General features: G+C 36.6%; 3 protein-coding genes across 3 annotated transcripts; 1 reads left to right on the top strand and 2 right to left on the bottom strand.

Annotated features, from left to right (window-relative positions):
• Nucleotides 1-366: 366 nt before the first annotated feature.
• Nucleotides 367-7,223, bottom strand: scamp5a (secretory carrier membrane protein 5a). The gene is made up of 7 exons (XM_008411976.2): nucleotides 7,015-7,223; nucleotides 5,513-5,595; nucleotides 5,274-5,393; nucleotides 3,875-4,031; nucleotides 3,692-3,793; nucleotides 2,810-2,927; nucleotides 367-1,983 (listed from the first exon to the last, which is right to left on the bottom strand). The coding sequence occupies exons 2-7, from the start codon at nucleotides 5,517-5,519 to the stop codon at nucleotides 1,795-1,797; spliced, it is 693 nt and encodes a 230-aa protein (XP_008410198.1). The 5' UTR covers nucleotides 5,520-5,595; nucleotides 7,015-7,223; the 3' UTR covers nucleotides 367-1,794.
• A 977-nt stretch (nucleotides 7,224-8,200) lies between these two features.
• On the top strand, nucleotides 8,201-13,382 carry parp16 (poly (ADP-ribose) polymerase family, member 16). The gene is made up of 7 exons (XM_008411977.2): nucleotides 8,201-8,432; nucleotides 8,999-9,195; nucleotides 10,395-10,532; nucleotides 10,616-10,822; nucleotides 11,709-11,880; nucleotides 12,638-12,782; nucleotides 12,905-13,382. Exons 2-7 carry the CDS (start codon nucleotides 9,007-9,009, stop codon nucleotides 13,038-13,040), a joined length of 987 nt encoding a protein of 328 aa, XP_008410199.1. The 5' UTR covers nucleotides 8,201-8,432; nucleotides 8,999-9,006; the 3' UTR covers nucleotides 13,041-13,382.
• Nucleotides 13,383-16,567: 3,185 nt separating this feature from the next.
• LOC103466432 (cysteine-rich motor neuron 1 protein) lies at nucleotides 16,568-20,117 on the bottom strand. The gene is made up of 4 exons (XM_008411978.2): nucleotides 19,598-20,117; nucleotides 18,275-18,362; nucleotides 18,000-18,189; nucleotides 16,568-17,128 (listed from the first exon to the last, which is right to left on the bottom strand). The coding sequence occupies exons 1-4, from the start codon at nucleotides 19,935-19,937 to the stop codon at nucleotides 17,063-17,065; spliced, it is 684 nt and encodes a 227-aa protein (XP_008410200.1). The 5' UTR covers nucleotides 19,938-20,117; the 3' UTR covers nucleotides 16,568-17,062.
• Between the last annotated feature and the right edge of the window lie 1,897 nt (nucleotides 20,118-22,014).

Below are 22,014 nucleotides of genomic sequence, written 5' to 3'. Positions count from 1 at the left end.
AGCTCACACTGTAGACTGAAGTGACCCAATTCCGATTTTTTTGGCAATTCCGATTTTTTTGCTGGGGCCGTTCACATTGCCAGTAAATGCGAAGTGTTCTGCAGTGTGAACGGGCAAACGACCTGAAAGTGTCCCGCATGCGCAGTAGAGGGCGCAATAGCGTCAGCGTTCTCAGCGTTTCGCCAACCGCCATAAAAAGAAGAAGAGCTCCGTGTTTGCAGAAGTAAACATGGAGGCTAACGGTGGAGCTTAGCTTACATATTTGAAGTTGTTGTCCGGCCGGAGCAGCATATTAACGACTTAATCCTCATATAATCTGTCATGGTTGTTGTTTTTCTTCCCGCTTGCGCGTATCAGGACGCAGAATAGTGAGATTTGTTGAGAATCAGTGACGTTCAGTTCGGATGAATGCGGCCAGGACGTTATGGTCGCATTTGAATCGCATACGTGTCGGATATGGGTCGCATTCGAAAAAGAATCCGACCTGTGCTGTTTACACTGCCATGAAAAGATTGGATACAAGTCACATTACGTCAAAAAAAAAAAAAATCGGAATTGGGTCATTCAGGTTGCAGTGTAAACCCACCCAAAATTGTTGAATCATTTCTGTCATTTTCAATCATTTTCTTGACTTGTGCCCAACAACTATTGTTTGACCTGTTAGAAATTTAACAATTACTTCCTAGCATTTTTTATTTTGACATCAAATAAATACATGCAAAATAAAGTTTGGATTGAATTTTTCTCTTGTGGAATTATTCTGCTGCAATGACAGATGCATTTATAACAAGGTTTTTAACACATCTTTACCAGAGGTGACAACATATTTGTCTGAATCTGTCACACACTTAACATTTCATAAAATTTGACAAAAAAACCCCCTCATGATTAAACTGTAGCTTCAGCTGTAGCGTTGATGCTATCGCTAGCAGATGAGCCTAGCATAACAGCAAAATGAGAAGGTAGAATAATGACTGACTCCTAGAAAACTTACGAAAAATGTACCCTTAAAATCCTGTTTTAAGATGCAATAAACAGAATTAGGGCTGATTGTAACACCTTTGTTGCATTCAAACAGAGTCAGATATATTTTTATACTGCGAGTTAGCTTATACAGCTTGCTAGCTGTATAAGCTGTATAGCTGTATAAGCTTAACAGCTTATACAGCTTATTAGCTGTATAAGCTAACTAGCCAGCTTATATCGCTAGCTAGCTAGCTGTATAATGGCTAGTAGCAAGCTAAGAAGCTATTAAACAGTTAGGGAGTCATTATATCATACAAATGCTAGCAGCTAGCTGCTGCTAATAAATGTTTACACTTTTCCAAAACTAGTCCTCAAATTAGAGATTTTTCTAACAAGTTCTCTTGATATTTTTATGCTAGCCAATGAGTATTAGCTGAGAAACTAACTGCTACTCCTTGTAGAAAAACAAAGACGATTCAAAATCAAGCAGGAAATTTCAATTTGCGAGTTTGAGTGCTGCAACACATGATGGGACCTGAATGAATAAAATAAACACCTCTGGGGTTTTCTTAAAGCCATATCAGACTGGAGGAAATCAACACACATGCTGAGCAGCAAAACAATAACAGCAATTTGTTGATCTGAGTGAACTTTCTAAAACTTTTAAATTTGCTTAAAAGTATGTTTCTCTCTCCTTTTTCCCTACATTTTTCTACCTAAAAATGATCCTGTCCTGCGTTAAAATGAAGGGCACCTAATTCTTAGTTGTGTTCATAATTGTTCCCTTTTTAGCTCTCCCTCTCCGCTCCTCCGGCCGGCCCGTCTGTCCTACATTGGGTCGTCGTAGTTGTAGGTGGGAGCCGCTGAGTACTGGTTCTGCTGCATGGCTCCCTGTGCAGCTCCCATGGCCGCCTGCTGGGCGGCCTGCTGGACGTGTGGGTTCTTCCAGGCCCCCGTGGCCCACTCCTCCTGGGCTTTACCCAGACTCCCACCGCTGCCACGGTAGAAGTTGTGGACCTGGAAAAAGTAGAGCATGAGAATTAATCACTGCCTAAACTAGAGCTGAAACGATTATTCCGATTAATCGTGATTAATCGATTGTTGAAAAACTCATTAAGTAATTTGGTAATCAATTAATCGTTAAGTGGAGTTTACAGACACAAAAAAGACAATTTGCTGAAAAAAAAAACACCCTCAGAGCAGTAATTAAGCCAAAATTATACAAAATATAAATTACTATTATACTAAGTACGGCTGAAATTTGATGTCTGAAAAAAATTGGTAACTAATTTAGCAATTGTTAACTGGAGTATAGACTCAAAACAAGATTATTTTCTGAAAATATAACATATTCAAAGCAGTAATTAAAACATAGCTGTACAAAAATATATACACGTTTTGCGTTTAAGTAGGGCTAAATTGATTAATCTTGATTAATCGATGATTTAAAAAATTGTTAACTGCTTTAATAATTGATTATATTGTTAACTAGAGCATAGATTCAAAAGAAGGCAATTTTCGTAAAAAAAATTAAAATAAAAAATATATATAATTACAGCAGTAATGAATCCAAAACTGTACAATAAATATACAAGATTAAAAAAGAAAATGTAATCTTTTACAGAAAGAGACTCAGAAATAAGTAATAAAAACCATACTGATAAAAGAATAAAAAATTATGAATCACTACTCAAACTGAAATTGAACCTCTTGTTGAAAACAAAACAAACTGTGCACAAATAATATGCAATAAACCAAATTTAAAGAACGTGACTGAAAGGCAAAGCCCAACTCGGATCAAAAAGAGCTTCCTGATTCACCAGGAGGAAAGCGTAATGATCACCTTAGTAAGGGCGACGAACGAGAGCACAGCCACGGCAGTGAACATGATGGTGGGAATCAGCATCACCACAGCTGAGCCGATGTTGGTGCTAAAGAAGGTGATGGTGGCCAGCCAGCCGCTGAGGAGAACCACAATCAGATCCTGAGTCACACATGACAGAACCGTAAAATAATGGCATGCATGACAAACAGCGCTTTCATCTAATGACTCAGTTTAATGGCTCTGTTCATCACACCCAAAAGAACCTGAGAAGGATCAATTATCAAAACAATTCAACATTTAAAGGGGACATATTAAGTACAATTTACATTTTGCAAGTTTTTGTACTTCCATTTGGATTTCTGCTGCTTCTAAAAACAGCCCAAGTCCTTATAAAACCACCTCACCATTTTTTAGTAATCAGTTAATGTTTTCTAGTGTCTGGAAAATGAGCTGTTTCAAAAACCTTCCAAAAGTGCTACCTAGCAACCGCAGCAAAGCCCAGCCCGTTACCTAGCAACCCTAAAGGAGCTCCACCAGACTTGGTCATCTGCTGTTACTGTGAAATTTGGTCACATTTTACAAGTACCCATGAAATGTGACTTGACAATCGACTCATTTCCCAGACGCCAAAAAACATAAATTTACTGCCATTGTGGGTTTTTTAAGTGCTTGTGCTGTTTATAGAAGGAATCAGTTGGAATTATAAAAACATCCAAAATGTTATATTTAAGAAATTAAATATTTTCAAAACTGCTTTTTTTTGCCTTAGATTTCAAGACCTGAAACATTTAAGTGAGACAAGAAGAAAATAAGTGAAAATAGAAGAAATCTGTACTGAAGTGAATACTTTTTCACAGCACTGTACAGTATAAAAGTTAACTAAACACTGAGAGCTCTTACCAGACCCCCCAACCTGGGATGCCAACAGTCTGGATGATACTTATCACCACCTGAGCCATGAAGACGAAAAAGAAAGCCATGAAGTTGAAAGAGCTGTCGGTCCTGCAGAGAGACAATGATTGACAGAATAAATGATTCAGCAGAAACTGTTTAAAACGCGTGCTGAAAGAGAGGCGTGCTTACTTAAATGCCTTGTAGATGGGCCTGAACCAGCACACGTAGGAACATGGGGTGAAGAGTATGAGCCACAGGAAGGCCATGCCAAAGTTGGTCGCTCCTCCACCTCCGCACATCCAGGCCAGGCAGCCAATCAGGTTAACGGCTAGCGTGGCACTGTTCACTGTCAGCATCCCAGAGACACAGAGCAGCAAAACCCGTCAGCTGGTTCATCGTGCAGCAGGAATTTAATCGCTGTGGATTCCTTTAACGCCCTCCGGATCATTCTGTCTCTGCTCCGAGTTTATGTTAAATAGATGTGGAAAAACTTGAGCTAACTGGAACTGCTAGTCTTCGCTGGAGAGGATGCAGCTGTAAATTTACCGCAAGTTAAGAGCCAAGAGTGTCTTAAAATTTCCAGACTTCAGTGAGCATTTTAAATGTTAAAGTTAATGGCTATTTAATTAGGAAAAGCACAGTTTGCCAGAACGTTTGAAAGGAATATGGCAGAAGGATTTACAAATATACTCCTGGTAAAGCTTGACCAGGAAGTCTTCTGAATACCAAAGCACACTAGAGTCAGATGTGGGCCAACTGTCTAACAGCTTTGGTGAAATTGGGTCATGAACACAAGGAGACATTGTTGTGATAAGGTGGGTTGGATCAGAATGTCTCAACAATCTCAGAACAGTATGTTTCACTTCCATTTTTCCTTGACCTTTTTCAGGTTGGACCATATTGTGAATTTTGGACAACTGAGGTCAGATTTGTCGGATTTTAGAACCTGATAAAGTCCAGACTTTATTTTATTCTGATCTGTAAAAACATAAAATGTTCTTTCTCTTTTCAATTTTAAGTAACACATTTTTGGAGATGTCCAAACATGTTGGAACTCAGCTGGGGTTGCTAGGTAACGGGCTGGGCTTGGCTGGGGTTGCTAGGTGCCGGCTGGGCTTGGCTAGGGTTGCTAGGTAACGGGCAGTTTTGTGACTTTATATTCAGAACATTTTTGAAACAGTTCATTTTCCACAGCACTCGGACTGTTTTTTAGAAGCAGTAGAAATACAAATGGAAGTACAAAAAAAAGAAAACATGCAAAATGTGAATTTCTCATAAAAGGTCCCCTTTAAAACCAAACAACAAATCTTTTTTAATTGTCATCTTAACAAATTCCTCCAATTTCTTATTTTATCTTTTTTAGTCAAAAAAAATAAAGGAACAGAAAATATGTCACTTAGCCTATTTAATCATTTAAGTTGCTACTTTTTTTAATATATAAATGTAATTTTTGGTAAATAATTGATATGGCATAAGCAAACAACCATAATACAGTTTAGCTTTGTGATTGACCTGAAGGCAAGCAAACTGATGCTTTTGTAAACAACATGGATAATATTCACTATTCTTCCCATGCAGGTTCACTCACAGATCCAGAGGTAGTAGAGCCTCTTGCACATGGAGCGCCGTTGTTCTGGGATTTCATTGAAGTCCTGGTAAAAACATGGCTTGAGGGGGATGAATCTTGGCAAGGGAGGGAAGTTGTTTTCTGGCAAACACAGGAAAAGTAAGAATGAATCACTAATGAATGAACGAATCCCATTTATTTCTTTAAATAAATGGGAAACGCTTCGTCTATCTGAGTGACTCAAAAGTGGTAAAGCTTACCAGCCATGATCACTGTTCAGTGTTTTCCTCCACTTTTCAAACAGATGCAGAAACTTCAATCTGAGCGGCCGACAGAACTAAAACTGTAGAAGAAGAGCTGCATTAACATCACCAAGACTACAGAGGCCACCACTTCTTTCCTGTCCATCAAAATTTTTGTTATTGCAATGATTTTTCTGCAAAAAAACATAAAGGAAAAGAAAACGGCACTAAACTGACTGAAAGCATCCATCCAACATTTAGCTTTATTTCTGTCTGAATATACAGAAATGCAGAGTTGTGTATTAACTAGTTATATTTATTCAATTATATTTACATGAGTAACATTTTGGGGAAAAAATACTTTTAAGAGTATTTTTACTACGCTGTACGTTTTATTTTTACTTAAATAATTTTATTATCAAGTATTTCTTCTCTAACTTGAGTAAGATTTCTGGATTTTCTACCCTGAATGAAAAACAAAGATGCTTTATCCAAAAATTCACCAGTCACAGACACACACCTGCAGTTTTTCTTAAAGTTTCATAAGTTTTATATTGAAAGAAAGTAATCTAAAAAAAATTCCAAATCAGATTTGGTTATTTCTGCTACTTATATGAATTATTGTCACTTTGATCCTTAAAATACCAACATTTCCACTCATGTTGGTCTGTGTGATTTACACAATTTTAAATATTAAATGACTGATCATTTGATCAGCTACTCAGCACATGAGTAGACTTTTTACCAAATACTTTTTTTACTCGTACAGTAACTTCTTGAATGGCTACTTTGTACATTTAGTTGAGTAAAAGTATGTTGAAGTAGTACTACTCTTACTTGGGTACAATTTTTGACCAAAACTGCAGAAACAGAGATACATTTTGCGGACATTACAGCTATGTTTAGCTGAATGTAAGGCACAGTATGGCCTTGTTTATGCTTTAAATGCACAAACACCAGAATAGGAACGTATAGAATCCACTATATTACATTATTACACTATATCACAGATGACTGATAAGCTTCATATAAATGGTTATAATTAACCCCTCTTGCATCATTTTACTCTTAGTAACCATCGTTGACTGTGCATGTGATTCAAGTATGAAGGACACATTCATCCCCGATAGATAAACAGCTTAATCCGTCACAAAACGTCCTGAATGATGGTGATTTTTATTTAATTTTTTTTTTGCCATAATGATGTAAAATGTCAAATATTTCAGCGGGTGGCGGTGATGCAGCAGCAGGACGCGGTGCATCGTGATCACAGCGGATACAGGAGCGTCCTTCAGCCTGTGTGAGTCACGGTGCCTCGGTGATGCTACTGATGCTGCTTCTTCTTCTTCGTCCTCATCATCCAGACGAAGCGCAGCTCCAGCAGTAAACTGCCTACACATCTCCAGGGTTTTCACTCAGCAGCCACAATCCGCTTCATCTCATCAAACTGTTCTTCCTTCCGCCCTCCCTGTAAGCTAGATGTCTAATGAATGAAAATGCATTGATTTAAAACGCCTTACCTCCCGTTTACAATCCAAGAATAATGCTATAATCCTCCTTTTCCTTTAAATTGCATCCTATGATTCTTTTTCCTCCCTACGATAATACGCGCTGCTGAAAGGAGGAATTTGCTGTTTAGAAAAACATATATAGGATGTATGGAGGCCGTTATTCCTCAAATGATGGGGCTGGGAGTCAGGAGTGGTCACGTGACGTGTGGTCTTTTTCTTTCTTTTTTTTTTAACGAATAAACTCCCCTCCCTCCCCTGCGTTGTACCCCGATGAGACGGGATTTGCTGCGGCCCACATGACCAATCAGAAAGGAGGAATGTTCACCCAAGCCCCGCCCCTTTTAGATTTCATCCATAATGTCGAAAACAAGAATCTGCTCTGATTGGCTACCAATCCGGAAGCTACTTCTTCTTTAAAAAAAATAAATTAAATAAAATTATTTATTTATTTATTTATTTATTTATTTATTTATTTATTTATTTTATTTATTTATTTATTAACAACATATAACAAATATGGCATCGACATCAAATGTATTCAAACCTGAAAAAGCCAGAACAAGCTGCTTCCAAACAAATATAAGAGGAAAATAATTTTGAAGTTTTCAAATTTGTAAATACAAGTGGAAAAAGGAGTACAAGGTCAAAATGTTCATATGTCTGGTTAATTTGGGATTCTAAATGATGACGTTATATGAATGTAATTATCAGTATAAATTGACTCCTACACTGTAAATTCTAAAGGCACTTCTAATTTATGACATAAATGTAGACTGAAATGTTCCCAGCAAGGACCCAGCTAACATTTTATCACACTGTTTATATTTGCCACCTAGTTATTGTGCAGTTGTAAGTTCTCAAAATGACAAAGTAAATTGACAGAGAAGAATATTATTATCTAGTAAATTAAAATGTCTGACAAATATTAAAATAAAAATTGGGTTCTTCGTCAGAGGTCATCATATTATGCAAATTATTAATTTTGAGGTTTTTGAATAGCAAGTAAGAGGACACAACAAAAATAATTTTGAAGATTAAGGGGAAAAGAAAACATATTACCAAATCAGGTAGAAGGAAATATGTTTCATTATTGTATTATATGTGCTGCTTTCGCGTATCTTCGTATCTGCCACTGTCAGCTGCCTTGGTACCATGGAAACGGTTGAAAAATCTAAAATGTTCGGCCGATTTTACTATGTATCTCTATATTCGGGTTTAGTGATGAATAGATAACGCAGTTTTATACACAAATTAGCTTCTTTACAAATACTTATTTTTATTTTGTGGTTGTATTTTTCCTCTCATTCATAACGTGAAATTCTGACACACAAAGTTCATACTGCACTTGAATGCAGCAGAAATCAAGCTAACATTGTGTTAGCTTTTCCTGTACTGTAGTGCTATGAGTTGAGGAAGACTTAAGCCAGGTAAGATCAGTTATTAATGAGAAATATCGCTTTTTAACCACACAGTGACTCATTGTTAAACATTTCAATTAACACACAGGAGTTAGATGTTTCATATTTGTCATAGATATCGATACGCTGTGGAAGATATTTATGTCGTAGCCAGCTAGCTTCCCTACAGCAACTAGCCTGTAGTTTAAAGGCTCACAGTCATAAAACAAAAACAAAAAATGCGGAATTTAAATGTTATTGTTTAATAAGTGGGCTTCCGTTTTCATTGATATGTCAAGTTTGATCTTGAAGTTGAGAATACAAGTTTATTTAAACCTCAATAAAGGTGATCTAGTGAACTAGGTGTATTGTAAAGTTTAGTAACCCTTGCAGAAACGACTTCCCTTTTAAATTCTTAAAGGAAAAGCAGGGAAAAAGTTAACAAATGCGGCCTAATTAATTTAACTTTGACACTTTTGACTAAGTTACAACGCTGAATTTAAATGTGGGTCCTAAAATTGAACATAAAGTGCACAAAAACAGAACATTTGTTTTGGCGTAAACCTGTTTGAATCTTATTACCTGTGTTTGTTCAGTGCTGGGAATGCAGCCACCTCTGCCACCTGAGGCTGTCAGAGAGCTGGTGAGCTCCTGTCTGCACAGAGACCCGGTAGCAGCGGACCTACGCTGCAGCCTGTTTGTGGCTGCTGCACAGAGCTACAAGAGGGACTCTTTGCTCAGACCCTTCCCTCCTCGCTACATAAGTGGTGACATTAAGGACTTTGAGGGCCTGGTAAGAGCTTTACAAACAATGAAACGCTCATGTAGTTGCTGGTTTGTCCTAAATGTTAACATGCATCTTTAAAAAATGTATCTACCCAAAAATTGTACTCAAGTAAGAGTAAAAAGTACAGTGTAGTAAAAAATACTAGGTTAATTATTTCCAAAAAGTTACTCAAGTAAATGTAATTGCGTAAATGTAGTTACTACCAGAAAAACAGAAAAAGTTAATACTGCCATAAATAAATTCATACATTTTTTAATCCATTAATTAATGGGATCTAATTTTACATGCTGCAATTTCAGTTTATTTACATTAGGAATACCTTCACACATTATAGAGGATGGTACTTTATGCAAACACTTGGTGGCAGTAATGTGCTACTAATGTTGCTATTTTTGTCTGTCAGTCTCGTTGCACATGAATACCAAGCAACTTTAAAGAAACTGTTTTGTTTTTGCACATTGAAGCAACGTATGTATGTACCATCTAGGTAAAATGTACAACGGTTTATTGCACTATCATCTGCACCCCTACCTTAATAATTGATATTTTACAGTATTTTTTATTTATTTCTATCTATTTTTAATTGTTATATTTTATTTGTTTCTGTCACTATTTTTTACTCTTGTACGGTGTCCTTGAGTGCCAGAAAGGTGCCTTTGAAATAAAATGTATTATTATTATTATTATTATGCAGCATAGTGCTACGCTAATAAAATAACACTAAACTACTAATTTCAGTAATTTTATTAAGTGAAGAAAAAGTAGTGGCACTTCTGGTGTCACCTGCCACAGCTTAGTAGTGGCAGCATCCAGCTTCAGTGACATGTCACGGCTTCTGTGTCATGTTGAATATAGAATATGAGCATGAATCATTTTATTTCAAACAAATAAATATTTTAAAAAACCCAGAATATATACATATACATACAGCTGCCACTGATTTGGTGCCAAATGCCACAGCTTTTTTATTTATATGCATTCTATTTTTATTTTTATTTATTCTAAATCCCGTTATTCATATTCAGTATTCAATCTGACACAGAAGCCGTGGCATATGTCACCAAAGCTGGAAGCTGCCTCTACTGAGCTGCAGCAGGTCCACCGGCAGCCGGGGCAGGTGACACCGGAAGTGCCACTCCAGCTGCCACGGCCACGTTTTGAGCTTTTGTGTTAATATGCTAAAGAATGTTTGTTTTGTTCTTCAGTTGGCAGATGTGAACTCTCTGCCTGGTGTGAGAGATTTGGTGCGGTTAAGGCCCAGAGAAGGAGATCATCATCTGGCCCTCGTACACTGGATTCTTTCCTCGAAGAGCTTCGCTGTGAAGACCCTGCAAAAAGATGAGGTACAGGGCTGTAATTACACATAAACACGCATCATATTCTATTTTCCCACTTGTATTCATCCTGTGTTATATTTGATCTTTAGTATGCCAAACTCTGCAAGCTGACAGAAAGCGAGGGGGTTTCTGCACCGGTACCGGACTTCCTGTTTGAGCTGGAGTACCCTGATCACTTTAACACCCGGTTTGAGAAGATGAGAGAAGGACGAGAAGTTTTCTACGCATTCCACGGGAGCCGCTTGGAAAACTTTCATTCAATCATTCACAACGGGCTGCACTGTCACCTCAACAGGGTCTGAGCTTTAAAAATAAAAAAATACTACACACGTCTAGGAATGCAACAATTCATCGAAAGATTACAGTTTTATAGAATTTGTTAAATTATGATTTGCTGTTTAGCGCAATGATGGCAGGAGGATTATTTTTCCCACAAATGAGTTGTCGATGAATAGAAAAAAAGTAGTAATGGAGTAAATTTCTGTCAAAAAATTTCAGAAATTTTCTGCTAAAAATAAGGAAATTTCAAAGTTTGAATTTGCTTAAAAATCTCAGAAATTTTCTACAAAAATCTTGGAAATTTCTGAATTTTTTATTCTGAAATTTCTGAACTTTATGGAAAAAAAATTATCTGGCGAATTTTCAACTTTTCAAGCTCAAAAATTTTCTTAATTTTTGTAGGAATTTTTTTAGGTGAATCTCCAAATTTTGTAACTTTTTTTTCTAGCAAACTTTCAACTTTTCAAACACAGAAAGTTCTCAAATTTTTTAGCTTAATCTAAAAATTTCTAATATTTTTTCTGGAAATGTACTCCTCTATACTAAAGGCCTTTATACACCATCATAAACTAGAATCAAAGGGAAATTTTACATAAAAGTCAGTGTTTAATGTTTCAATTAAACACTTTTTAAATTTTCAAAAGTTAATGTGAAACGTTTTATTTCTCACTTAAAAAAATCATACTTCAAAAGTGGTATTTTTTAATTGTATTATATTTTCTTATTAAAAGAAAGAACTGATTAGTTAATTTTCTCATCTTTATTTTACAAGCTTAAGTAGCAACTAGAAGGGGAAAATTAACTCAATTAATCATCAGAATAATCGATAGATTACTACAGTCCCACACATTTCTCTTATGAAACAATTTTTTTCTGAAGTGCTACCTGATGTGATGCGTGCAGAACTCTGTGTTCGGCGAGGGGACGTACCTCACCAGCGACCTCAGCATGGCCGTCCTCTACAGTCCCCACAGCAGCGGCTGGCGTGAGAGCATCCTGGGTCCTCAGCTCAGCTGTGTTGCCTTGTGTGAAATCATCGACCATCCAGACGTTAAATGCCAAGTGAAGAAAAAAGGTGCGTCTAGCTGTGTGACTCCCAAAACATCACATGGATTAAATCATGAAAAGCTGCTGCTTGACTTACTGTTAGCTAAGCCTGTTGCAGCAAACAATACATCAATTGATAGTGTGATAAATTAAAACACGCTTGATCATTTTCTTTTGCATGATTTGTTGCTTTTCTCTTTTCTCTACCAAAAACTGGATGACAATAAGCTTCAGTCTGACGCATTAGACTCGACTAAGCATTTTTTTGAGGGACAGTTTTGTGTACAGAGACTTCATTTGTTGCTTCATTTCTTTTATTTATTTCTTTTGGATATTTAAAATGTCTTCCAGTTCCGGTGTTAAATGTTCATTACAAATTAAAGTTTATTGATCTTTAAGAATGTGTTCTCAAAGATCATTGGTCATCCAGAGCGTAGTTTTTCAGCTGCGCTTGAAAATTTTCTCAAAACAGCAATATTATCGTTTATCGCAGTAACCAGGGGTACACCGATTTATCGGCCAGCCGATTTATCAGTGCTGATTTCCTTCATTTTGTGAGATTGATGATCAGCCGATATTTAGATGTGAAGTTTATCTTCTCCCCTGATCTTATTTATCTACCCCAGCAAAGGTCTAAAAATCAACCACTGTCCTTTTTTGCTTTCCTCTGAAAGGTTTGACCAGCAGACCGGCCCAGCAGGTCATGTCTGCACATTTGCAGTTAACAACAGTTCAAGCAGCAGTAACTTTGCTAATGGCTGCTTGCTATTTGTTTGCCATTTCAGATTCTGATGCCATCGACAGGCAGCGCTCACGAGCCAAGAACAGCGAAGGGGGCGACGTTCCGCAGAAATACTTTATAGTCACCAACAATCAGCTTCTACGAGTCAAGTATCTGCTTGTGTATTCTCAGGGGAAACACCTGGCCAGGTAAGAGGTTCAGGTCTCATTTCCAGTAAGATGTGCAGAAATCTACTTTAACTCATCTGAAATAATCAAAATGAATAGAGTGAGACGTCATTCACTGCTGTTTCTTGTTTGTTTTACGTCAGGCATACCCGCAGCAGGTCGTGGCTCCTCAGACACCATTTTGCCATCATGATGAGTCTCTATCTCCTGCTCCTCATTTTCATCGGTGCCTTTAACTCCACCTCGTTCGTATCTTTCTGGAACAGACTATTCAGGTGACGGGACAGCATTAGGGAAGCCCCAGCTGCTTATTATCTGCAGTGCCTTTTCTGATCAGATGCCGAGATGCAGACCTGAGCTTTGATTATGTTTTATACACCTTTAACTCTACTCCTCTACTGTAAAAATGCTCTTGTTTACTGTTAACCAGGATCTTTTAAATCACAGTTAGAGCACCCTGTTCTGTATTAATCCTGTTGAGGCTGCTCTGTATTTTAATAAAGGTCTGCAATGTTTTAACTGTAATTTCTGTGGTTTAATGAATAATTTAAAGATTCTATTTTGAAACTTGAAAACTGGACATTTGCATTTATCTTCAATAAAAACATTGCATAGACTAAGTTTGGATGGTGTTGCTTCTATATTTGTCAAATTGCTGCAAAAATGGACATTTGTATAGAACAAAAAGACGTTTAAAGATTGCTAAATTATTCTGAAGTCTGAGTAAGGACATGGTTGGTAGATTTTTTATTACACGGCGTCACCGTATCCTTGAAATTTTATATAAAATTAGGGCCTTAAAATGTCTTAAATTATTATTTTTAAAAATTTATTTAAATACGTTGTTCAGAGGTCTTATACAATATCATGCTAAGAAAATTAAAAAATATATAAAATTATGAGAATAAAGTCATGAGAATGTCAATAAAATCGTATTTTTTCTAAAATTATGACTTTCTACATGACTCTTTTCATTATATTATGACTTTATTCTATCATTTTGATTTTATTCTCAAAATAATCGATAATTGCTTCTCTAAATAGTTATATATGGAATATGACTCCTCTGCGTCACTTTTTTCTCATTATTATGAATATGTTCTTGTATTATTTTGACTTTATTATCGTACGACTTTATTCTCATAAAAGTATCACTTTCTCATAGTTTTGGAATTTTATTCTGGTAATTTTTGCTTTTTATTTTTACTCAGTGTAACTATACTCCGTCGTAAATCTCGCATATCGTCGCCTTTCTAAAATAATGGCTAGTCTTCTTTTATTTAACTTTTGTTAAAAAAAAAAAAGGAGGGTGACGTAATTGATTTCTTTTTTAAAAACTTTTGTAAAAAAAAAAAAAAAAAGGAGGGTGACGTAATTGATTTTTATTTTTTCGCGGGACTTTTCTGTCACGCGCACATCTTCGTAGCGATCGAAGACGGTTGCTACACCCGCTAATATGTCCTTGCTAGCTAGCTAGCTGAATTATTTTGCATCTCTCATGGGTAAGTGTAAATTTAAAATATATACATTTAATTATATGTACATATATTGTACATTTGTTGCGATAAAAGTCTTATATTTCATTCATAATGATTTATGAAGGCCTTAAAAAGTCTTAAGTTTGAGTCGGTGAAACTGTATTGTCTGGTTTTGTGTTGCGTTCAAATGCTAACATGGGTCACTCATTACTTACAGATGGCAGACAGACGGTGCTGCGCTATCAGGTGTTTTGTGTCAGTAAAAAAAGTGAGACTGATAAGTGGGATTGATATCGGAGGCGGCCCGCTTTGATGGCAGGTCTCTTCGCCCTAATAGCTGATAAAATGATACGCATTAACAGAAGCTAATCAGCTAGATAAAGAAAAAAAAAAAGCTGGTTTCTGCAAACAATTATAAGATAAATCTGGGTTAAAAAACCAACCTGTTTTGTTGACTTCTCATTTCCTGGCTTTTTTTTTTTTTTTAAATCCCTAGTAAATACTGGATGATAATATGAAATCAACAGATGAAAGTGTGTGCCCAGTTAAATGAAGATGAAAGCAAATGCATGTCTTTGTTTTGGCTTTAAAACTAATTCCTTCTTGCGAAATCCTTCAGATAAAACTTCCTCTCTCCTGCAGAAGCTGCTCACTTTTGAAGGCCAGAGAACAAAAACCCATTGTTGGTCCACACTTCAGTCCCTTTCCTCATTATTGCTGCCTCATAAACCATCTGTTATTCAATAACTACAACCTGTGAGGGGGGTAGTCATGGTAGAGGGGACTTGCTTTTGATCTGAAATATAACTGACTAAAACACAATGGGAAACGCTAGATCAATCGATTTACTTTAGTTTGTTTCTAAACCTGCACAACATCGTTACAGTTTGACTCTTTAAGTTTTAATTCTCCATTTATTCAAGGTTCACTTGTCTTTGGAAACAAAGGAAGCAGAAGCGAGGGTGTAGATGTCCCTCTTCTGCTTGTTTGCGACACAATATATCAGATTATTATGGTTAGCAGGGGCAGAGTAATCAAAAATTGTACCCAAGTGAGAGTACTATAACATATTTTTACTCAAGTAAAAGTAAAAAAATTGTTCAAATAAGAGTAAAAAAAAGTATTTGGTAAAAAGGTTACTCAAGTATTGAATAACTGAATAACTGATGTATATATTGTTTGAAAGTTACATCATCAGACAGACCAAAATATAAAGATATGTAGAAAATTTTGTATTTTAAAAACCAAAATGAAAACAACTCATATCAATAAGACAATTGCAAACAAACAAAAGAATCATTTGTCCAAATCTGGTTCCTTCAATATAAAACTTGTGAAGCTTTTAAAAAAACTGCAGGTGTGTCTGGTGAATTTTTTGTTGAAATATGCTCATTTACCACTCAGTAAAATTACTTATAGTGGATAGAGGATCCAGAAAGAATAGTGTAACCGGGTTGTATTTCTATTTTGTCATAATTACACAAAATGTCTTTATTCATATTGTTCCATTTATCTGACTGTAAAAGCCTTAGAAAACCCTGTTATTGCTATAACCGTGTGACTTTAAGATATTTAAAAGGCAAGTTTTTGATATAAATAAAAAGTCCTTATGCAACTTATCCTTTACAATTCAGCAAACAAAATCTAAATTTTGCAATAAACTGGTTGTATTTTTTAGGCCTGTCACAATAACAAATTTTGCTAGATGATAAATTGTCCCTGAAATTATTGCAATAAACCATAATATTGTTGTTTTAAGATCATTTTCAAGTAACATAATAGTAATAATGGCATTCTCAAAGATCAATCAATTTTAAATTCTAATGAATATTTAAACACTGGAACTGGAAGACATTTGAAATACCCAAAATAAATAAAGAAAACAAAAGAAACAATGAATAAAATGAATCATGAAGTCTCTGTAAGCAAACTTATCTGACCAAAAAGAGACAGTTGAGACCAAAGCACAAGTCTGAAGACTTTTATCATTCAGGTTTTGGTAAAGAAGAGAGAGACGTGAGAAAAACTGTAAATCAAGCAAATTAAAATGACTGAGTTTCTTTTAATTGATCATCCGATTAATTGTTTTATTGTTTATTGTGACAGGCCTAGTATTGGTATGCACAAACTTTGCACAAACTTAAAGTGTATGCTTTACATTTTTATTTAAAAACAAAATCCAGGTTTAGATAATTAGACTCCATTAACATAGTACATAGGGTTGAAAAACACATCACAATTGATAAAAGCATTTCATATCAGTCAATATCAATATTGATTTTTTTGTTATAAATATCTAAAATACTGCTAAATTGGTGACAGATTTTCCTCTTTTTTCACACCCCGCTGTTTATTTTTAAGCAGTCATGAGGCACAACTGGGCAAGTTTCTCAGCAGGTTGTTGCTAGGTAACCATAGAATGAGTGAGTTACTAGGTAACCATAGAATGAGTGAGTTGCTAGGTAACCATAGAAGGAGTACGTAAGTTGATTCCACAAACCTCTCTGAAAGTCATTGAAGTTTATCGAACTGCATTTTCAACATGTAACACAAAGGGTAAACAGGAAGTCAAACTCTGAATACTGTAAATCCAGGATGACCAATTAAACCAGACAGCTGAGTGTCTCTTGGATGTTTATTTAGAAGAAATTTACACAAAGTTTATTTTACAAACTGCCAGATTACATATTTACAGCTTACATCATAAAATAATATCGCATAAAGTATTTTCTTCAAGCTACCGACATTAGGAAAATAGCTGCCATTTTTCCCATTTTGCTACATTATCCTGTGGTTTCCATCAAATCCTCGTGTTTTGTGGGTTTACAGACGTGGGTTCGGGTGTAAACAGTCCGGCACCAAACACACTAAAATCCCCTCGGTGTGGTTCTGTAGAGAATAAAGCACAACAGGCATGTTTTAATAAAACAATAATTAAATACAGGTTTATGTTGTTGCTTGGGGTGCACCGATTGCAGTTTTCTGGCAGATCACTGATGACCAGTTAGGCCTGTCGCATTAAGCAATTAATCAATTAATCAATTGATCACATGATAAATTAAAACAAGCAGAATAATTTCTATTTGCATGATTTATTGTTTTTCTACCAAAAACTTAACAGGCTAAATGTGCTAAATGTTGCTAAGTATTGCAAGAAAGTTGCTCAGTTGATAACAGTTGGGTGACTATGGTTAACTGCAATATACATCTTATCTACACTGCAAAAACACAAAACCTTACCAAGTAATTTTGGTCTAGTTTCTGGAGGAAATATCTTAGTACAATTTAAATAAGAGAAAAACTAACTTCGAGTAACTTTTCAGTAAGATGTAGACGCTTGTTTAAAGTAAATAATTCCTTATTATTGATAAAAATACACTTGTTCCATTGGCAGATTATTTCACTTATAACAAGACATTGTTATAAATTAATTATAACAATGTCCCATGTTATGAGTTAATTTATCTGCCAGTGAAACTAGTATATTTTCATCAATAAATGATTTACTTTAAACAAGCCTCTATATTTTACTGAAAAGGTACTCAAAGTTAATTTTTTTTCTCTTATTTAAATTGTACTAAGATATTTCCTCTAGAAACTAGACCAAAATTACTTGGTAAGGTTTTGTGTTTTTGCAGTGTAGATAAGATCGGCTTCACATTTAAGTATCTTCTGATCACTGATTTCCCAAACTTCAGGAAATCGGTGCTGATTTATCGGTGCACCCCTGGTTGCTGCTGCTGTTCTGGTGTTGACTCACCTGTACGTCACTGCTGCAGGCGGGATGAGCTCTCAGGTGATTGTGCACACACCTGCCGAAGCGGTGCAGGCAGGCGGAATCGGACGCGGCGCAGCTTTGGGGGCAGGACGGACGCTTCAGCACGACGCAGCTTGAGCAGGTAGTGTGCTGGCAGGAGCCCTGACATTCCTTCTTGTCCAGAGATGCAAACCTGCAGAAACAGGAATTAGGAAAACGGTTTTAAACCAGAAACCTGACGATAAATAAGGAGTTAATGTGGATTTTTGTGTGGTCACCTGGCGGAGCAGATTGCAGAAGGATTGGCCTGACAGAACTCCTTGGTGCAATCTGGGCTGCAGCTCTCTGGGTTGAGGGTTTCAATCACTGAAAAAAATAAAATATTAATAATCTGTTGGGTTCTGTAGAGCCAAACATGAAAAGCGCCTCTCGCAGGATGCCTGACATCAGGCCGTATCAGTGGTGGTGACACTTCTTTTCATCATGGACAGATAAGAGGGACAATTATGTGAGCGGAAACCTTTTGGATCAAAGGAACCGTTGGCCGCGCTATCAGTCTTCACAGCTCTTAAACGCGGTTTACCATATTGGCTCCGATCCCATTGCAAACCCTACCAGAGATCAAATGCATCAGAGTGTGCAGCAGAATGGCGCCATATTTCTGTTTCTACTGTTTCTATCCATTTCCATCTGAGATAAACTCTTGTTTTAATTGGGGGGCAGCAGAAGTAGAAGTGTGCATATTTTGGTACTGATCCGATATCAAGTAAATACTGGGTCACTACCAATACTTATTATTATCAAACTTCTGATATTTATGTGTTTTGGTGGTTTTCCTTTTCAATTATTATTTTTATCAAACAGCACAGAATTTAGACAAAGTTTCTACTAAACACTTTAACCACATTGCAGCATTTTTGTTCAAGTAAAGTTGAGGAGCTATAATGCAAAAATAAAACAAAATTTCAAGAAAGAATCTGAGACTAAAGTATTGATCCATCACACTATTGATCTGATACTGATACCGACTTGATATCGATATTATTGATATTTTGGATTTTTCCGCTCAGCTCTGCTGAAATGCATGTAAAACAAAATTACAAAATAACAAATTTTGCCGGATGATAAATTGTCCCAGAAGGTATTGCCATTAGCAATAATATTATAATATTGTTGTTTTGAGACAATTTTTATGTAAAATAAAGTTAACGGCATCATAATGCAAGAACACATTCTCAGATATTAAAACTTTAAATTCTTAAACATTTAACACTGAAACTGGAAAATACTTTAAATATCCAAAATAAATAAACCAAACACCAGACACAACAAATAAAACTATAAACTGTCTGTAAACAAAGTTGTCCCTGAAAAAACGACCCAGTTGAGACCAAAACACCAGACTGGAGACTTTTACCATCCAGATTTTGGTAGAAACCATAAATGATGCAAGTTGAAAGTTTTGAGCTTGTTGTAATTTATTATGCGATTAAATGATTTATTGTGAACTAGAATAAAGCTAAATCAATACAGTTGAACCTGTTTTTTTATATATATATATATTTTGATTAAATATTAAAGAGTTTCCATGTTGAGCTCACCTGCCTTACAGATGCCTTTAGTTTCTGCGTTTGGTTTATCAGCCGCAGCCTCCTCAGAAACACACACCAGCCCCTCATCACACTTCCCCAGGTAGTCCCAGTTCCCGCCGCAGCTCTCCCCCTCTGTCCGGGCGCACACGGGACAGCAGCCGCAGACGCCCGTCGTCACGCCGCCTTTGCATTGGAGCCTCAGTGCCCGCCTGGAGGAGCAGTGGATCCGCTCACAGGGCGGGCAGTTCAGGGTCTGGAGCTGCTGGCCGTCCGCGGGCTGGGCGCCCTCTGACCCCAACACCCCCAACGGGACACACAGAAGGAGGAGCGTCCACATGCTTGGGGTCATACTGGTGTGATCATGAGTGGAGGAAAAGTTTGTGGTTTTATAATCATGACGATCACAGCAGCAAGGCGAGGCGATGGGTAGACGTAAAGAGGGCGTTTCTACAACGCAAACACTGATTGGCTAGTTCCAGGAGCAGAAATTGCTAACGCTTAATTTGACGAGGGGTTCATGACACCATCATTAACCTGACATAACACCTTTCATGAAAATGAAAACGTCTTCATGAATGTTTATAATGTTAGTCATGAAGTGTCATTCGGAAAATAATGAGACTTTTAATGCAAAGTCCACCTTTAGTGGACTTTTAATGCAACTTTGCTTCAAAAGTGTCGTTATTATCAAATAATGCAAACTTGACCCTCTTAAAGGACTTTTAATTCAAGTTTTAATGCAACTTTGAAGCAAAGTTGCATTAAAACTTTGAAGCAAGTTTCAAAGTTTGCTTTTGAAGCAACTTTTACTTCAAAAGCAAAGTGGCATTATTTGCAACTTGCATAGGTTACATTATTTGCAACTTTGCATTATTAATCAAATAATGCAAAGTTGGCACACTTAAAGGACTTTTAATCCAAGTTTTAATGCAACTTTGCTTTAAAAATGTTATTTACTGAATGACACTTTATGACAGCAGTCATAAACATCCATGAAGACTCCTTCATATTTATGTTCGGGTGTTAAGTTTATGACGGTGTCATGTCAGTCTAATGCACCCTTCAACCATAGAAACTTGTAGAAATCTTTCATTTGCTGCCTTCCTCTGCAGTTCCACTCAATTAAAATCTGACGTCGTAGACAGATTTCTCCCATCTACTTGGATTCCCCCGGCAGGATTTTTACTCAGCCAATCAGTGAACAGAAGAAGTTGTGTGATGACATCGACTGTAGTCTGCCTGTCGTTTTAGCAATGGCGACGAAGCCGTTCAGTCTGTGTTGACCACGTTTCTTAAGATTCATTTATCAACAGCCATCTTGTTTGGATCGTAGCTTCGCTCTGTTTGCAGTTGAGGATGATTCTTTACAGCACAGGCATTTTCCGGTAAGCTTCATTGCATCAAACTGGCGCATTACACACGTTGCGGTCAAACATTAGCGACTGGGTAGCATTTAAAACTTCATCTAGTTTTTAACCATTGTAACTCATCTGCAGTGACTTTTAAAGAGTTGAACAGGAAATAAGAAGTTATAATTTCTGTGTTAACGTGAGTTTAAGTAACATTATTTTTTGAATATACACCGCACACTTACGATCAGCTTTGGAAAAAAATGCCACTTAAAATGATCAGTTCTCTGATTTTACTAGGTCTATGTTTGAGTGAAATGATCTTTTTTTTAATTCTGTGAACTACTGACAATGTCTTCAAAATTCCAAGCAAATTTTTTTTATTTATTTGCAGAAAATGAGAAATGGCCAAAATAACAAAAAAGGCGCAGCGCTTTCAGAGCTCAAATAATGCAAAGAAAACAAGTTAATATTCATTTAGAAACAGCAATATTAATGTTTTATCTCAGGAAGAGTTCAGAAATCAATATTTGTTGGAATAACCAGGAGGTTTTCAATGGGGTTCAGTGCAGTAGGCTCTTAGTTTTTTTCCAGAGCTGCATGTTTTTATTATGATCTAATCCTGCAGTACTTTTAGATAAAATAACATTTTTATTGTGCCAACCTCCTGCAGTTTTTGCTGCCTGACCCCCATAGGAAGAAAAGCCTAGTCACGCCCCTGTGTGGTGATTTATAAGCCACAACCTCCTCTGGCAGCCAATAGATGAGGGGTTTAATCATCCTCTCATCTTATCTTCACACTATCAACAGCAAGGTTTTTGTTTAGAAACAGTTCGTACTTCAGAACAAAGATAAGTGTGGCGCAGGTGTAAAGACTGGCCCCCTTTGTATTTGGAGTCACATGACCTCCGAAGGGGGCAATTCACCGCACACTTACGATCAGGTAATGACCCATTTCTCAAAAGAACAAAAGGATCAAGACAACAACAGGTTATCTGATCAAGACGTCTTGTAATGTGGCGAATAAAAACTGGCAACGCAACAATGAACGACGGTCCGCGGCTGGAAGTTTCTCCA

The sequence above is a fragment of the Poecilia reticulata genome, linkage group LG6 (assembly GCF_000633615.1).
Source record: "Poecilia reticulata strain Guanapo linkage group LG6, Guppy_female_1.0+MT, whole genome shotgun sequence".
Taxonomy (NCBI): Eukaryota; Metazoa; Chordata; class Actinopteri; order Cyprinodontiformes; family Poeciliidae; genus Poecilia; species Poecilia reticulata.
This window is presented reverse-complemented; position numbering and strand designations above follow the sequence as displayed.

Excerpts from the sequence above, each read along its gene's own strand:
- scamp5a (XM_008411976.2), bottom strand. Across the intron at positions 4,032-5,273 it reads GCTCTACTACCTCTGGATCT|TGAACAGTGCCACGCTAGCC; the intron begins GTGAGTGAACCT and ends GGATGCTGACAG. Across the intron at positions 3,794-3,874 it reads CCCATCTACAAGGCATTTAA|GACCGACAGCTCTTTCAACT; the intron begins GTAAGCACGCCT and ends GTCTCTCTGCAG.
- LOC103466432 (XM_008411978.2), bottom strand. The coding sequence starts at position 19,937 with ATGACCCCAAGCATGTGGACGCTCCTCCTTCTGTGTGTCCCGTTGGGG. Across the intron at positions 18,363-19,597 it reads TAAAGGCATCTGTAAGGCAG|TGATTGAAACCCTCAACCCA; the intron begins GTGAGCTCAACA and ends TATTTTTTTCAG. Across the intron at positions 17,129-17,999 it reads CCTGCAGCAGTGACGTACAG|AACCACACCGAGGGGATTTT; the intron begins GTGAGTCAACAC and ends TATTCTCTACAG.
- parp16 (XM_008411977.2), top strand. The coding sequence starts at position 9,007 with ATGCAGCCACCTCTGCCACCTGAGGCTGTCAGAGAGCTGGTGAGCTCC. Across the intron at positions 9,196-10,394 it reads TTAAGGACTTTGAGGGCCTG|TTGGCAGATGTGAACTCTCT; the intron begins GTAAGAGCTTTA and ends TTTGTTCTTCAG. Across the intron at positions 10,533-10,615 it reads AGACCCTGCAAAAAGATGAG|TATGCCAAACTCTGCAAGCT; the intron begins GTACAGGGCTGT and ends TTTGATCTTTAG.